This window comes from Schistocerca cancellata, chromosome 5 (assembly GCF_023864275.1).
Source record: "Schistocerca cancellata isolate TAMUIC-IGC-003103 chromosome 5, iqSchCanc2.1, whole genome shotgun sequence".
NCBI lineage: Eukaryota > Metazoa > Arthropoda > Insecta > Orthoptera > Acrididae > Schistocerca > Schistocerca cancellata.
Genome location: NC_064630.1, coordinates 242,681,999 through 242,700,121, shown reverse-complemented (window position 1 = coordinate 242,700,121; position 18,123 = coordinate 242,681,999). Strand labels below are relative to the sequence as shown.

General features: G+C 44.7%; 1 protein-coding gene across 1 annotated transcript in view; it reads right to left on the bottom strand.

The window, feature by feature from the left end:
- The window catches only part of LOC126188461 (chitinase-3-like protein 1), a 30,694-nt gene extending 12,788 nt beyond the window's left edge, over nucleotides 1-17,906 (bottom strand). Inside the window, exons 1-7 of the mRNA XM_049930065.1 lie at nucleotides 17,783-17,906; nucleotides 5,395-5,571; nucleotides 5,087-5,181; nucleotides 4,867-4,998; nucleotides 2,499-2,626; nucleotides 1,302-1,428; nucleotides 1,011-1,196 (exon numbers count right to left, since the gene is read on the bottom strand). Coding sequence (XP_049786022.1) covers nucleotides 1,011-1,196; nucleotides 1,302-1,428; nucleotides 2,499-2,626; nucleotides 4,867-4,998; nucleotides 5,087-5,181; nucleotides 5,395-5,571; nucleotides 17,783-17,906 — 969 coding nt within the window. The remainder of the gene's footprint in view (nucleotides 1-1,010; nucleotides 1,197-1,301; nucleotides 1,429-2,498; nucleotides 2,627-4,866; nucleotides 4,999-5,086; nucleotides 5,182-5,394; nucleotides 5,572-17,782) is intronic.
- Nucleotides 17,907-18,123: the final 217 nt, after the last annotated feature.

Here is an 18,123-nt window from a genome sequence, read left to right as displayed (position 1 = left end):
GTAAGAGTCGCTGCCAGGAGGCACCTGATCTGCTTGCTGTACGCGCACATCAGAGACTGCTTTTGTTCGCCTTCCAACATGGAACATCACGCCAGAGATGAACCATCTACAATCTGATCGGCACCTGGTAAAGCCATGTGCTAAAACATCCAAGTCCTACCCGTCATGGCTCGTTGTTTAAGACGGAGTATTAACCGCTACAGTAAAGGAAGTTGCAGAAACGTATTTAATGTGTTGTCCAACTGAATGATTTCTGAACAAGAGCACAGACAAAAGTTTCGGTATAGGTGTTATCTTAACTGAAAAAAAGCGGTTGACATCGGTAGAAAATTAAGAGAAACTGGATTGTTCAAGGCCTAGAGAGCTGGCCAAGGTTCTTAACAAAGAATTGTTCAGACAGGAAAATTTGAGTTGATGTTGTTGGATCTCCCTGGGAATGATTCATCAACAAGCGCTTGCTTATGTGATTACGAAATGCAGCCTTAAAAGAGGACATTGTGCAGAGTGCTGGAGGATCATAAACAGTTTGCGAAAGGTATGAGGCCCACTGACTAAGAATCCAAAGTTCAGCTCAGTCGTTGTATTATGTTGAAACTGAGGCACTGTTCTTGGCGGATGCTACTTTGGACACTTTTTATAAACCTCAGTTTTGGTGTAAGATGTAAGTTGTTTGTATCAGTAAGAAATTAAATATTCATTTCCAACCATTAGATCCTTGTCTCAAAGGATCCTCCATCATCTGCATAATGTTGAGCATAAAGTACTGGGGTTGGTTCAAATGGCTCTGAGCACTATGGGACTTAACATCTGAGGTCATCAGTCCCCTAGAACTTAGAACTACTTCAACCTGACTAACCTAAGGACATCACGCACCTCCCTGCCCGAGGCAGGATTCGAACCTGCGACCGTGGCATTCACGCGGTTCCTGACTGAAGCGCCTAGAACCGCTCGGCCACCGCGGCCGGCAAGTATTGGGATAACTAGTGTAGTAAATTTAAGTGTGGCAGTACCTCGTTGTAGCCCATCATGCCGGACTCCATGGTGTAGGGCCCGTTGGTGCCGGGTGCACTTGCAGGGGCACCGACGCCGGTGTTGGCAGTGCTGGACAGGGTGAACGTCCTTCCGTAGGTGCCCATACCCAGAACAAGTTTTGAGGGGTCGGCTCCATTCTCAATCCAGTAGCGCACACTCGAATCCTGGGAATCGTACAGAAGTGATGTGTCATCTGCCACTTGTCCCACCTAGCCTGGAGCGTGCTTTTCCAGTGGTGCAGAGTAGTCGAATGGGGGACAGATACTCACCACGTTCAGCTGCCTCTCAGCCTCCGTCTTGTCAGCAGAGCTGGCGTACAGTGGGGCGTTCTGTCCGGTCTTGCCGTCCCACGATCCGTGGAGGTCATATGTCATCAGGTTGATGAAGTCCAGGTACCTGTAGAAGATTAAATGTTGCAGGTTGTGATGTCTCTGTAAGAGAGGGTTCTAAAAGCAGTCTGGGAACACAAAAAGAAAGACAAAGTCACTAGATAATGTCACAGTATATCTGTAAGAAAAAGTGTGTTGTTGGTCTGCAGAATCGGAGATATTTGCACAATCGAGGTGTCAGTGTAGGGTATTACAAGCTTTATGACCTTGCAGTTATTGGCACTGCTGAAAAATGGGCTGCATTTAGGAAGAAGGGTCTTGGCACGCACATTTCATTAGCACGGGAAAAGAAGGCATTATGCAACACCAACGAAAGTTGCTAACAAATAATTCGAAGGGCGCAATGAAGGATCTGAGATATCCATTGACATGTTGTAACAAACAGAACCTTGCAGGAAGTTACTGGAGAGATTATCTGGATGTTATTGTTATATTTCTAAACTTACTATGTGGTGGAAAGATCTTAATTTCGAATTTAGGCTTTCTCTGAGAATTTCATTCATTATTCGAGGTATCAGAGATGAATAGAAACATCATTTTGAAGCATCTGGTGACGATGTCGAGTAATAAACGCTTTGAAACGCCGCTTCAAGGCAACATTTCCACTCATTTGATGTCCGGTGGAGATTTAATCAAGGTGTTATTTGTTTGAGATTACGTTTTGTAAAGAGTAACTTTGATCAAACTAGCCAAGGTCCAAAACAGACACCTTTTGTTTAAATGAAAAGAACTGTAATATAGGTCAGTTATATTTGTATAGATGGTGCTCCAAAACTTTTGTTATTGACTGCAAACGCCACACTCAAGTGCAGTTGTTTATAATTAACATATGTAATTAATGTATGTGAACTTCTCAACTGCCACCTAATAAATCCATCAGCACTTAGTTAAATTCAGTAGCAGTGATAACAAATTGATCAACACATTACTTACCTTCCCAAAGTAAGCAAAATTGTACAGCGCATAAAACTGCACCCAGTATGGAGATACCAGTTAATCGCTCGCTACAAGGTGTTTTATTGTGATCTCGATACTCTTGGGAGAGGATAAGGTACATGTTGCTCGTTTTCGACTTACTTGGATATTTGTGGTACGTCGTACGCTGTTCCGATCAGGTAGCGACCAACACCCACTGCGGCCGTCAGAAGATACCCGTATTTGTCGAATTCTGTCCTCAGCTCCTTAATCAGCTCAACGAACGCCGTCTGAAACAGAATTTTTCTAGCGTCAGGTCTCCATGTATCCATAACGTAGCGAAGGACACTGTGACTCATGTTGACGCTAATAACACAACGTAATAACTGTAATAGAGGCAGGCGGTGGAGAAAAGTTTTCAGGCTGCATCTCCTAACAACCAACGCTTCTTGATCTTTTCTTTTTTGCATTACCAGCTTAGAGACATCATGGTACGGATTTACAAAAACTGAAAACTAATTCACTAACCATGTATCATTGTAACTGGTAAAATTTTGAGTTAAAAAATACAAACAGTCCAGTATGTGAGAAATACAGTGTGTCGTCAAAAGTTTGCAAACATCAAGTGAAATGTTGCGTGTGTGAGGCCATGCCTTGCATCCAAGGAGTAAAAGGTTTATGCACAATACTAATTGTGAAGAAATGACAGTACCATTTACGAGAGCTGTTCGGAAAGTAAATGAAAACCACAGTGAAAATCAACAATTTTTTTATTCGCAACAGTTAGCCACACCTTCCAAATACCTCTCTAAATAGTCGCCGCTCCGACTTAGACATCTGTCGTGGCGTTGTGCAGACTTTTCAGTACCCTCGTCACAGGAAGCAGCCGCCTGTGCTTTCCGCCATTTCTCTACGCTGGTCTGTCATTCGTTGTTTGTGCCAAAACGTTGTCTTCGTAGACAGCGAGATGAACAACGGACGGAGCCAATTAAGGGCTGTATTATGGGTGATCAAACACTTCCCATCGGAAACGCTACAGGAGTGTCTTCATTGCCTCTGAAGTATGCGGCTGAAAATTGTCTTGGAGAAAGAAACGCATGACATTTATGCTATGTGGGCTGCATAGCTTCAGGCGAAATCTCTCACCAGATCCATAAACTTGGTGGGAGACACTGTTGTTTTAGGCATCTCTGTGTTCACTTTGCGCTCTGAACTGAAAACAGCGACGTGAAGCGATCGACAGACCCAACACATCTGTGGAAAAGTTCCATCAGGTCTTCACAGTAGTTTCCATTTCGCGCCTAATGGACCTCACTTTCCGAATGTGCCTCGTGTTAATAAAGGAAATAAAATTGCCAGAATGACTCTACTACCATTATGGTCTTCAGCAAACAGTACTGCCTACTTTTATTTTCATCTATTACGTTATTTTTAACGTGTTTAAGATACTGCCATCATCAGATTCTGTAATACCCAGCAAAATCTGTGTATTAAAAATTAGACGTCAACATCCGTAAAATCTCATCCGAAAAATCCCTGAAACGAAGTTCAACTTAATGTGGAACTCTCCAGCTGAGTTGGCTACTGAATGCCCGCTTCGTCTGATGTTTAATTGCACACTGACAGTAGGCGAAACGTGGTACGAAGTAATACAATAAAAAAAACAATCGTTCAGCTACCTAGCCAGTATTATTCGCAAAACAGGATGGGTGGTGTCTGAATAACGAACAAGATTGTACTTGCAGGGCTTTTTACTGCTCTGGCTGCGGCATTTCTTTTTCGAACCTGACGAAAGATAGCTGATCACGTCTTTCAGCAGCCACTGCCAAAAACTAGACCTTTTAATGCACTGTTCAAGTTTACCGAGGCTAAATGTTCAGCACGAAGAGTCCCTGAAACAGGGCGGTCGTCCTTTAGGAGGATAGTCAGATGGCAACACTGAAATACTTCTTGTCAAGTACCAACTCCACTCCAGTGGCCTGATGCCATCTCAGCTACGCAGCATTAACTCATTCTCGAACGTTGGAAATGTCTCTCTTTCCAAAGTTATAAGATAGACAAGATGTTTAAGCCGTGTTTTTTCCCGAGTGGTTGGTTTCCTATAATGATGGAGCTTTAGGTCTGAGTTCCAAATTCTAGTTATTTAGTTTCTTATTTGTCTGTACACAGAATGGAGGCCTGAGAGCCCAGATCATTGGTGCGCAACAACCGATAAATAATATGTGTATGATTTGCTATGTAATCTGATCAATTCTATTTCTTTTTGTTTTTTTATTTTTATTTTTTTATTTATTTATTTATTTATTTATTTATTTATTTATTTATTTATTTATTTATTGCTGTGCCGGCGTCGCCTGAGACTACAGCTGCAGGTGCTTTGGGTCGTTCTGAAATTTTGCAAAACTAAATAACTATTTGAAATTGTACCTTATGCCTTAATGAGAGCAGCAATACACATACTTGGTCGGATCAGACCTCAGAATGATTACTACACAAAAGAGCGCACGTCTTGATGCAGGGGGCAACTCACCAGATCTCCTGGAGAACCGCCACGGTTAGCCGGATATTCCCAGTCCAGGTCGAAGCCATCAAAGCCGTACGTTTTCACGAAATTCACGACGTTTTGCACGAATTTTGCTCGCAGCGAGGCATCGTTCATTACCTTTGTAACACAGAAGCAGGCAGCGTGACGTCATTAGATAAACAACTAAAATGACAACAAATTTTCACTGCCTTTGCATTCTACTTACAGCCGAATACGTAGCAGAACCTTCATTCCATCCTCCAATGGCGACCAGAGTTTTCGTGTTGGACGATTTCAGTGCGTTGAAACGGTTGTATGCGTCTAGCGTGAAAGGAAAAAGTGAGTGTTACATCTAGTACATTTTACTGCAATATGTGGAAATACTACGTTATTTCTTCACTTTACAGGGCACCATTTTAAGTTCAATAAACCTCTAATTCTCTGACGCGAAAGAATCAGACGTGAAACGTTACAAAATTCAGCACGTAGCTGTGATTATTATAGTTGGTTCGAGTCCTCCGTTAGCTGACTTACTTTTTCCACTTGGAAGGTCCAGCCACTCGTCCAGAATCCTGACCTCTCCAGCAGACGTTATGCCAACGAAAGTATAGATGAGGTGCGTGCACAGCTCCGGCTGAATGTACTCTATCTCAAACCTGCCGTTTCCGTTCCTGTAGGCGGACCAGCTGCCGTGGTAGCACACGACCTTTTCTGGAAAACAGTGCGAGCGTCATTTCATAGCTGTGGTAAGCACAAACAAAACTAACGAAACAATGCTGGAAGAAGAAAGTACATAACTACAGTATGTTTGAGACCCCAGAACCTGAAGTAACCTTTCAGAGGGTAACACAAAAGCAAATAATATATTGACTTCTATGCCTCTACATTCACATTGCGTTACCACGAGGACAGACAGGGATAGGCCTATAGGAGTTTGGGCTAAACTTACTGTCTTCGGCACCACAGATGCTGAGAGAAACGCCGAGGATCACGGCAAGTCCAAGCAAGAAGTGAGACATCTGTAAGCAAGAAGTGAGACATCTGTAAGCAAGAAGTGAGACTTCTGTGAACACAAAAAAATTTTATTTCGTGTTGACTGATCATTTGAACACACATACAAGAAAAGCATTGAAGTCCTTTTGAGAAATCTGGATAGCACTAGTTTAGCGCCCGCTGCTTCTCTCGGGTAGACGGTATGGCTTGGTTCAAATGGCTCTGAGCATTATAGGACTTAACTTCTAAGGTCATCAGTCCCCTAGAACTTAGAACTACTTAAATCTAACTAACCTAAGGACATCACACCCATCCATGCCCGCGGCAGGATTCGAACCTGCGACCGTAGCGGTCGCGCGGTTCCAGACTGTAGCGCCTAGAACCGCTCGGCCACCCCGGCCGGCACGGTATCGTTTAATTAAGGCCATAGAAGCATGGTCTTTTCTGAATGTACGTCTGACCAAAAAGTGATTCTGGTAGCTGGAGTCGGAGGTTTCTGTTAATCGTGCCTTTGAGTCATGGTGGTGATATTTCCATAGAAATTTTCATCCCCTAACACGTATTTCTTTATTTCTAAGCGAGGTAACGAAATGTTTGCATAATGATTGTCATCCCCTATATTACCCCTTTAGGGGTTGAATTTCCAAAAACAATGAAACACGTAATTTTTTTTAATTTCGAACCGAGGTGTTAGATATTAAGTACCATAGATGCAGCTTTAAAAATGTTGTTTAAATGATTTAAATTATGATAAATATGATGATATAATAATATATTAATGATAAATAACGATTTATTCTCAGAAAAGAACTTGCACTCACTATTTCGCCCCATTAGTGGTTGAATATCCAAAAATGCTGAATTTTCGTAGTTCTAGCTTCAAATTTCCATTAATATCGACGTATTTTCGGAACACCTTTCGTTCCCTATTTCACCGTCTTAGAGGTTGGATTTCGAAAAATATCTTCTTAAACGATGCCTACGGTATAAGGTCAACACCCTCTACGAACATCAAGTTTCTATCCTTAGCGGTTTGGGCTAGGCGATAAAGAGTCAGCCAGGTAGTCAGAAAATTTCCTTTTATGTGTAGAGATAAACTGGTGAAAGCGAGTAAAGGATGTTCGTGATATCGCTCCTTAAACTTTTCATTGAATGAAACATCAACAACTGTGCGAGCGTCATTTCATAGCTGTGGTAAGCACAAACAAAACAAACGAAACAATGATCGAAGAAGAAAGTTCGTAAGTACAGGTGGAGTCAAAGGTTTTTTTTAATCGTGCCTTTGAGTCATTGTGGTGATATTTCCATAGAAATTTTCATCCCCTCACACGTATTTCTTTATTTCTAAGCGAGGTAACGAAATGTTTTCATGATGATTGTCATCCCCTATATCACCCCCTTAAGGGGTGAAATTCCAAAAACAATGAAACACGTAACTATTTCAAATTTCGAACCGAGAAGTTTGGATAGCACTAGTTTAGCGCCCGCTGCTTCCCTCGGGTAGACGGTATGCCATAGAAGCATGGCCTTTTCTGAATGTACGTCTGACTAAAAAGCGATTCTGGTAGGTGGAGTCGAAGGCTTTTGTTAACCGTGCCTTTGAGTCATTGTGTTGATATTTCCATACAAACACTAAACATAAAACACTACAAAATACACTTGTAAATGCTTTGTAATTCTTGCCTGCGTGACACAAGACAAACGAGGAAAATTATCACGGTACTGGAATAGTTCAGAAAAATGTAAACGTGGTGTGTGGCTTCTGCCAACAGCCCACACTGCCCCACACCTGCGTGCCACAGGACAAATGGTGGTACTGAGGAGCTACGGAGAGGTAGTTCGCCACTTTACAGACTAGATATCTTTGTCTGTAGCGGAGAGTGCACTATTTTGAAGCTTCCTGGGAGCACGTTTCATTTCACCGCTTCTCCAGGCGAATTATCCTCATTTGCGTTGAGTTACGGATGCATCTTCGACTTTGTGACGTTTACTCCACAATGCAGAAACTTTTCTCACCGGAGCTGCCTCAGATCCACCGGCGCATGTTCACAGAAGCACTGGTCGAACGACTTGGTTGCCCCTATACACAATATTTCGAAGTCTTTGTATCAAACGTCCAGGGGTAACAGGTCACCTAACGGAGAACAACTTTTGCTAGAGGCACAGTGTTCGCTGACGCTTCCCGGCGGTGCTAGCGCTTTGTTTGCCGGCCCTGAGGCAACGAGATTTGACCGAACTAGCAGGGTCTACAAACCAGGTGTGCAGCATCCGCATACGACCTCTCCTAGTAAAACGATAGAGTGATTTTCAACAAGGAAACCTTAAGGATGATTGTCTGTAAGCGGAGAAGGATATGTTAGAAGCAAATCAGGAACTTTAAATTAATCGGACTACCTCTTTTCTCGTGGATCAGATGACTGGATGATGGCAACGCGCATTGCATACGTATGCTGCAAAGTGTCTATGCCCTGGGACATAAATCATAACGAAAGACGCCAAGCGCCGCCGCGAAACGACAGCCAACACTCTGTGACAAAAACTGTTCCCTATTACGCGATCTGCCAACACTAGACTTATTCATGCGAAGACTTCGAAACGTCCTGTGTACAGAATATAGCAACACTACACTGACACACGAAATTATAGTGGGAGCACTCTATTGAGGAACAAACTGAGGACGGAAACACATGTTCGGAAACGTCATTCAACGAGGCTACAGCAGGTTAAATTCAATGGTGTCAACACTTGTTGATTTGCAGTTTCGGGAAAAAATCTAGGTTCGTACACTGATGCTATCATATTGTGACAGCGGCTGATGCGTACAACGCCATATGCCGGAGGGTCTAGTGGGGGGAATTACGCCTGCGGTCTGTCAGAGTAACGGCAGGCATTAACCTCTACAACTTCGAAGCTCTGTATCATCGTTGGATGACATTTGCGGAGATGAGTTCCTATTCTCAATTTATTCCTCAAAACACTCTCTAAAACCTTTGTAAGTCTATCACTGTCGTACTTTACACTCTATATATTCTGGCTGTTAAAAAGGCTGCCTTATATTTAAGAAAAGCAAGTCGACTAGTCACAGGAGCGAAAACGCTTGCTTCCTGAGATCCGGACGCTTGTTACGTGGGAGGCTGAAAGACGTTTGGTTGCTGATAGCTGCGGAGTCGTTACAATAGCTCTCCTAAAAACAGAATCAAAACACTGTTTCATGTCTTTTGTATATCATAGTGTACACTAGGTGCACATCAATGTGAGCATTAGCTAGTGTGGCGCGAGTTATACAGAACTGTAGTTTCAGTCGTGTCTATCTGTGACAAATTACTAGGAACCAAGTACCTTCTGCTTCGCACTGAACAATGGCCTGATAAATACGTGTGTATAACTATGAGTCCATGAAGTGAAAGGCTCTGAAGGACGTCCCATACCGTTCTAAAGGGACGCTTACAGCGCGTGCATCAGTCTGCGTGTGTTGTGTGAACACTATTGATGGAATTCAGCTGTAAGTGTTCTTGAAGAGTGACATTGTGGTTACGTTATTACGAATGAATAGGATACTGGATGTGTGGAGAGTTGTCAGCAAGTAGCCTACTGCCCTCGAATACCAACAGATATTACTCCTATTTCTATCAAGGGCGATCGTACATGCTGCAGGCAGTGTAGAACAGTTTAGATACAGATAAAGTTGAATATACATAATATAAACAACAGCCGTAGAGAACTAGTCACAATCAACTAGCAACCAAGATAGACGTAGCATAGAGAAATAGTAAATCGTTAATCAGAAATGCCTGTATTGGTGAAATAATAGAAGTCTAAACACACCTGTAGTATTAGCTAATTAAGCTGCAGTAATTGTAATATGATTGTAAATTTAGGACCCACTAACGTAGTTAGGTAGTGGGTTGACATGTATCATTATACTTAACTTTGAATAAAGATTTTTTTTTTAAAAAAAGAAAGAAAATCAACCAACCAATCAATGCAAACTAATAAGGTAATACTGAAAGCCGTCGCCAACCCTTTGTGCCATTCCGACACAATGGTAAAAACGACCGTTGCTGTAATCTATTGACTCCACATATCTTATTTCATTGTGATGTCATTTACTTCCACGACTTGACCCTGTGTTATATAGGGTGTAACAGGTATAAGCGCAGATATTTCTATTGGTGACTGAGGACGGTGTACCTAACAACCGTACATCAGTATTTACGTCATTTACAGACTAATAATTATAGCTATTACAAGTCGTATGTTTTTAGGTTGGATAGCACCTCCAATTGTATGTGGAAAGAGCAAGCTTATTTCCCCTGTGCAGCAGGTCAAGTGCTGAAGTGCAGATGTGCGTACGCAAAATGCTTAGTCTTTACTGACAGTGGTAGTCCACTTAGTGATGCAGTTACGGCCATGCAGAAAACATCAGATAGTAAATTTAGTGACGTGTTCACAAGAAGACTGTTCGACGTAGAGAAGAAACAGCCAACTCACTAATGTGTGTACATATTAAGGTCGTATGGCAGCATGCTGTCACTGAATGTCCTGTTAAAGAGGAAAAGCTTGCTGCTGAAATTTGTCTCAAACTCAAGCTAGCTTAAGAGATGTGTGAATGGGCGCGAGCAGTATTAGGAAAGATGGGAAACACTTAAGAGGTGGGTACATGCGCTCGGACTATATTACGGCACGTGACAAGGAAAGAGCGGATGAATTCATTGGAGAAGAAATACAACAAAACTTGAAGTAGAACACAATGGAGTGCAGGAAATGCAAGAAGTCTTTGGTTAACCAAAAGTTTGTTTCCGCTTGGTCTCTGAAGACTACAAAGTTCAGAGAAGAACCGTCACCTAAAACCTTCCTCATAAATTTCGAAATAAAGGTGACCATTTTTCCTTTGACGAACATTGTAACCAACGATGAAAGGTGCATCATTAAGATTAAGATGATGTGCATAATGTATCCAAAAAATAAAAAGTAATGTTTACGACAACGAGTTGCTCGTGACTTTCGGTGAGGTAATTGCACTTTGCAGTCGAAGGCAACCGTACCCGAGTGCCATGGACAACAGAAACAAGAGAACAGCTTCAGAATGAACAAGCAGAGGGTGAGCAGGCTTACCTTGATCCTGGAGATGGCCTCGCTGACTGATGTGTAGGACAGCTGGAGGGAACAGCTTATATAGGCCGTGCGAGCTTCACAAAGGGGATGTGACAAAGGCTACCGCCTTTTATTGTGGACGAGTTTGCACGGCTTACCGGAAGATGTGCCGCATAAGGAGTGAGGAGCAAACTGCTTACATTAGACTAAGCTCCAGAGCAAACGAGGATTAAGATCCTCCTTCACCTGTCGTCAAATCCGCCGCTGGTTGACGTACTGCGAACCTGTGCCAAACCCAACAAGGCAGCTCTCTGCGTTATCGCGCGCTCCGTTGACACGGCCGCCCATGTTGACACACCAGAGATTTGCTCTTCGATACGACAGATAAATTCGGCGCAATATCGCCTGCTGACTTGGGGACTTCGCGGAATTCGTAGCCGAGATTGATACGTAGCTTTTTTCTCGTCAGGGCGTCTCAATGGTTTGATGCCACCTGCCACAACTTCGTCTCCTGTGCCAACCACTTAATCTCAATGCAAGAAAAAAAAAAATGAGGAGCCCAACGTCACATCGAAGAACGGTCATTACGGGCGGAGCGCAGGCTCGGATAACGAAAGGATGGGGAAGGAAATCGGTCGTTCCCTTTTCAAAGAAACTATTCCGGCATTTGGATGGAGCGATTTTGGAAAATCGCGGAAATTTTTCAAAGGAAGCATCTCGAAATTTAAATGGAACGATATGGGGAAATGTCAGAGTGGCACTTGCGTTAGTAGGCTTCGTTAGAGTCTCATTTAAATTAGATGCCAGTTGACATTGAGCGCAAAAGCGAACAACTGGCATTGTCGGCTCCCGCTGTGTTGTGTCTTCCGCTGCGCAAATTTTTGTGCCTGCCATTTCTCAAGTACGAAACTTTCCCTGATGCAAGAATGTCACATATTTCAAGAATAAAAGGAGCTCCGAACCTAATGAAAATAGAGAATGGAATCCTCTAATTCTTAGAGACGCTACACAGATACCGTATGTTAATTTCATAATATTTACATGATTTTCGCAGAAGACAGAGACTTTTAACTTCATACTCGCTACGAGTTAAATATTGACAAAATTTGGAAAAAATGCCGTTTTCCGAAGCTTACACATTGAAAATGCAATGCCATATGAGACTTTGCAAAGAAAGGTCGCCAAGTAACGTATTTTACTAATCATAAAAAAATACGTGTTTTAGCAAGTGTAATATTTTTTTAATACCATAAAACTGTTTCCACGGCATCGCATCACTGTCAGAGCATGTGCGTGACTGTTACGAATTAGCTTTGTGTAAAACTGTAAATGGAGTAACGTGGAAACACGTTTAGGTAGGACACTGATTTTCGTCACTGCGAAGAGACTGAGGACCACTACTAGGACCCAAAGTGCGACAGTAAAAATATTCTCCGGAATGAAAGTGATAATTGAAAATCACGAAATAATGAAAGATGCCGTCTCATGTGACTCGTGTATATGTTCGTAGTTGCAGAAAACGCAAGTCAGCTCGAGTCGAAAGGAACCCAAAAAGCTTAAGAAGTCCAGCGCCGAGCGATTGCGAGAGCTACGGCAGCGTCGAAAAGGAAATGAAAAAACGGCGCAAAGCGATTACGTAGCTGGTGCATCGGACCTACAGCGGCCAGCGATGGTCCAAACTTGTGATTTGTCTGTTCTGTAACCATTATAATATTCTGTGTAACCATATTGTACATCACCTTTGTAGGAGAGACTTTAAAATTATTTTCTATCGCCGCGGAGGAAGTAGCGCTTTTGGCGGCTTCCCCAGAACAGCAGACTACTTGTCGCGACAATGTCGCAGCAAATGGCTCTGAGCACTATGGGACTTAACATCTGTGGTCATCAGTCACCTAGAACTTACAACTACTTAAACCTAACTAACCTAAGGACATCACACACATCCATGCCCGAGGCAGGATTCGAACCTGCGATCGTAGCGGTCACTCGGTTCCAGACTGAAGCGCTTAGAACCGCCCGGCCACAATGGCCGGCAATGTTGCAGCATCGGACCATAAACATCAACTGCCCACCAACACCAATGAGGCTATGTACACAACGTCCTTGTTTATTTGTTGGATATATTCTTCCTCGTCATCTTGTCTACTACTGCACCGTCTAGTGCCCTGCTGTAGTTTGAGGCGCCATGTCACGGATTGCGCGGCCCCTTCCGCCGGAGGTTCGAGTCCTCCCTCAGGCATTGGTGTTTGTGTTGTTCTTAGCTTAAGTTAGCTTAAGTAGTGTTTAAGTCTAGGGACCGATGACCTCAGTAGTTTGGTCCCTTAGGAATCCAAACACACACATTTCACTTTGACCCAATTTCAGAAGAAGAATTGGGTGATTTTTTCTAAAGAAAGCGCTTGAAAACTGAGCAAGCCAATAACGCATTCGTCCATCTCTGGCCCTTATGCAAGCAGTTATTCAGCTTGGTATCCATTCTCAGAGTTGTTAGATGTCCTCTTGGGTGACATTGTGCCAAATACTGTCCACTTGGGGCGTTAGATCGTCAAAATCCCCAGCTGGTTCCAGGGCTCTTCCCGTAATGCTCCAGACGTTCTCAATTTTTTTTTTTTCCTTTATTGAGTTTCGATTCCCCCTACAGGGGGCGGGCTGGCAGCAGCTTATTACGCCGCTCTTCAGCCTACAGAATTTGTTTTAAAAAGAGGAAGATAATAAAAATAATAACAGTTGGCGATAAAATCGGTGACTTAAAGGTAAAATGGCAGAAAATACTGGAGCTTAAAACATAAAAACACAGGGTGGATGATGCTAATAAAATACACAGGAAGCAGAAAAAATAAGAGACAGACAATTAAAAAACACGGCGACAGTCTGGTTTCTGTTCGCAAGAGATATAAAATGCACACCCAGCGACAGCATGATTTCTGTTCGCAACACTGTGGAAAGACGCACAACACTGAACACTCACTTAAACACTGCACTAAAAAATTGGCACAAATATGACATACCACACCCGAGAGCAGGTGGGGAGAAACTGGGCAGATGACGGGAAAAAGGGGGGGGGGGCGTTCTCAACTGGGGAGAGATCCGGCGGCCTTGATTGCCAAGGTAGGGTTTGACAACCACGAAGACAAACAGTAGAAACTCTCCCCGCATAAGGGCGAGCATTAAGTTGCCGAAACGTAAGCTCACGATGGCTTGCCATGAAAAGCAACAACACGGGGAATAGAATGTTCCACGCGAGTGCTGCGGATGACAACCAATGGGTCCCGCTAAGAAATGAAATGGCATCAAAACCCTCGACTCCCTATTGTCGCACCGAATGGTGGACGGCAGTTAGGTTGGTATCTCACTTCTGTCCGGGGCACCTCCAGACACATTTGGGCTCAGTTCGAAGTCGGATGCGTCACTGAGGGCAATTCTACTACAGTCAATGAGATTGCAGACCGAAGATGTATCTGGAAATGCCCCAGACAGTAGTAAGATACCAACCTGACTGTCGGCCGCCATACGGCGCGACAACCAAGAGTGATGGTCTGGGGTTCCATTTCTTTTCCGCTACTGCAGACCAATAACTCTACATGCACGTCCAATACGTTTCCGCGAGAAAGTCAAATACCTCGGTGTCTGGCTGGACCGGAAATTACTCTGGGGGGACCACATACAACACATGGCCAACCGAGCTAGCGCGAGGCTCAAACAGCTCTATCCTATGCTCAACAGGCGTAGCACACTGAACAGAAGGGTGTCGAGGTCCATGTACATGACACTTATCCGACCCCTGATGACGTACGCAGCTCCTGTCTGGGGATACGCTGCGCCTACACGCCATCGCCGTCTCCAGCTCATACAAAACAAAGTACTCAAAATCATAAGCAATGCTCCACGATACACACGCATCGCGGACCTTCACCGGGAATACCGACTTGAGACTCCCACGGAGGTAATCCACAAACTCACCACAAGACTATACAGAAACTCCAGACATTCGCAGAACCCGTTTATTCTGAATCTGGGGAACTACGACCACAACCATATATGGAAACATAAAAGACCAAAAGACATACTTGTAAGGACATAACATCTATGGTCAAGCATACGCAAACATAACGGCACAGGCGAGCCCCTGTTAATCAGACGCCATTACTGGATATCCAGCTGAAATACACTGTCGAATAACTGGCACCACACAGGGAAGCCGTACCGTACACTGGATGCAAACAAGCTCCACACATCCCCCACACAGTGAGATGATCTACTGTATAACGATCTTGATTGTTCCAGGAATGTAGCAGCTGCAGCAACTGGGACACATCGCCATTGCTTGTAACGGTAATGATGCATGATACCTATACTAACAAATCTAACCTTGCATGAGCTATCGCAGCTAGTAAGCCACTACTGCTCTTACTACCCATCCCACTGTTGCAGAGGTTTTTTTCCCACGGCACGAGCCATGGCACTTTTTTCCCTCTGCTCTTCAAATCGCTACCCTCACTCGCGTTTCGTCCACTATCTATCACCTGATGGACCGTGTTAATGTGTAGCCTTACCCAGACGCACGGACAACATCACAGCCCAGCATCCTGTGATCCACTTACTAGATAACTAACATGTTTACGGAGGTGAAAGTAGATCTTTTGGTTTGGTCACCACGTTGGTGCGGGCGTGGAGGGGCCCCATCTCTTCTTTAAACCCTTACAGCACAGCGGTACGTCGACGATATTCTACGTCCCGTTTTGCTGCGCCTCATAGTAAGCCAACCTCGGTTTCAGCAAGATAGTGTCCGCCTATACACGACGACAGTTTCTACTGCTAGTCTTCTTTCGTGTCAAACCCTACCTTGGTTAGCAAGGTCGGCAGATCTCTCCTCATTTGCGAACGTTTGGCGCATTATGCACGGGGCCCTACAGCCAGCTCGGGATTCTGACGATCTAACGCGCCAACCGAACAACATTTGTCACAACATCACCGACGAGGACATCTAACAACTCTGTCAATCAGTGCCAAGTCGAATCACTGCTTGGACAAGGGCCAGAAGTGGACCGACGCGTTACTAACTTGCTCAGTTTACAGGCTCTTTCTCTTGACTAAATCATCCAATTTTTTTGAAATTATAATTATTTATTTGTCTGTATGTATATATCGCATCTACCAAATTCCGCCCCATTGGGCTAATTCCTTCGCGGTGAGTCTTCTGCACATTCTCGGAAATTTCTCCCTCAAATTAAGGCTTACGTTTGATACTAGTAGATATGTTTCCTGTGCTTCTATGCTTCTTGTATCCGCCTTGCATCGTCCGTCATCGGTTATTTTGCTACGAAGGTAGCAGAATTCCTTAAGTTCGCCTAGTGTGTGGTCCCCAAATTTGACGTCAAGTTCATCGGTAGTCTCGTTTCTGTTACTCCTCAATAATTTCGTCGTCTTTCGTTTACTGTCAACTCTTATTCTGTTCTCAGAAGACTGTTTATTCCATTCATTAGGCCCTGCAGTTCTTCCTCACTTTCATTGGAGGTAGCAACGCAATCGGCGAATCTCATCATGTTTTTATTATCCGTTCATCCTTACCTAGTTCTGGATCTTTTGTTTTAATTCGTACATTGTGCTTCTTCGACGTATAGACTGGAGAATAGAGGAGATAAACGCCATTCCTATCGCACAACACCCCCTTTTTTTTAATATACACTCCTCGAAATTGAAATAAGAACACCGTGAATTCATTGTCCCAGGAAGGGGAAACTTTATTGACACATTCCTGGGGTCAGATACATCACATGATCACACTGACAGAACCACAGGCACATAGACACAGGCAACAGAGCATGCACAATGTCGGCACTAGTACAGTGTATATCCACCTTTAGCAGCAATGCAGGCTGCTATTCTCCCATGGAGACGGTCGTAGAGATGCTGGATGTAGTCCTGTGGAACGGCTTGCCATGCTATTTCCACCTGGCGCCTCAGTTGGACCAGCGTTCGTGCTGGACGTGCAGACCGCGTGAGACGACGCTTCATCCAGTCCCAAACATGCTCAATGGGGGACAGATCCGGAGATCTTGCTGGCCAGGGTAGTTGACTTACACCTTCTAGAGCACGTTGGGTGGCACGGGATACATGCGGACGTGCATTGTCCTGTTGGAACAGCAAGTTCCCTTGCCGGTCTAGGAATGGTAGAACGATGGGTTCGATGACGGTTTGGATGTACCGTGCACTATTCAGTGTCCCCTCGACGATCACCAGTGGTGTACGGCCAGTGTAGGAGATCGCTCCCCACACCATGATGCCGGGTGTTGGCCCTGTGTGCCTCGGTCGTATGCAGTCCTGATTGTGGCGCTCACCTGCACGGCGCCAAACACGTATACGACCATCATTGGCACCAAGGCAGAAGCGACTCTCATCGCTGAAGACGTCACGTCTCCATTCGTCCCTCCATTCACGCCTGTCGCGACACCACTGGAGGCGGGCTGCACGATGTTGGGGCGTGAGCGGAAGACGGCCTAACGGTGTGCGGGACCGTAGCCCAGCTTCATGGAGACGGTTGCGAATGGTCCTCGCCGATACCCCAGGAGCAACAGTGTCCCTAATTTGCTGGGAAGTGGCGGTGCGGTCCCCTACGGCACTGCGTAGGATCCTACGGTCTTGGCGTGCATCCGTGCGTCGCTGCGGTCCGGTCCCAGGTCGACGGGCACGTGCACCTTCCGCCGACCACTGGCGACAACATCGATGTACTGTGGAGACCTCACGCCCCACGTGTTGAGCAATTCGGCGGTACGTCCACCCGGCCTCCCGCATGCCCACTATACGCCCTCGCTCAAAGTCCGTCAACTGCACATACGGTTCACGTCCACGCTGTCGCGGCATGCTACCAGTGTTAAAGACTGCGATGGAGCTCCGTATGCCACGGCAAACTGGCTGACAGTGACGGCGGCGGTGCACAAATGCTGCGCAGCTTGCGCCATTCGACGGCCAACACCGCGGTTCCTGGTGTGTCCGCTGTGCCGTGCGTGTGATCATTGCTTGTACAGCCCTCTCGCAGTGTCCGGAGCAAGTATGGTGGGTCTGACACACCGGTGTCAATGTGTTCTTTTTTCCATTTCCAGGAGTGTATACACTAAAGTCTTTGTCATCCATTGTCTTTGTTCTCTCACCTGATACATATTACTCGACTTCCCCTAT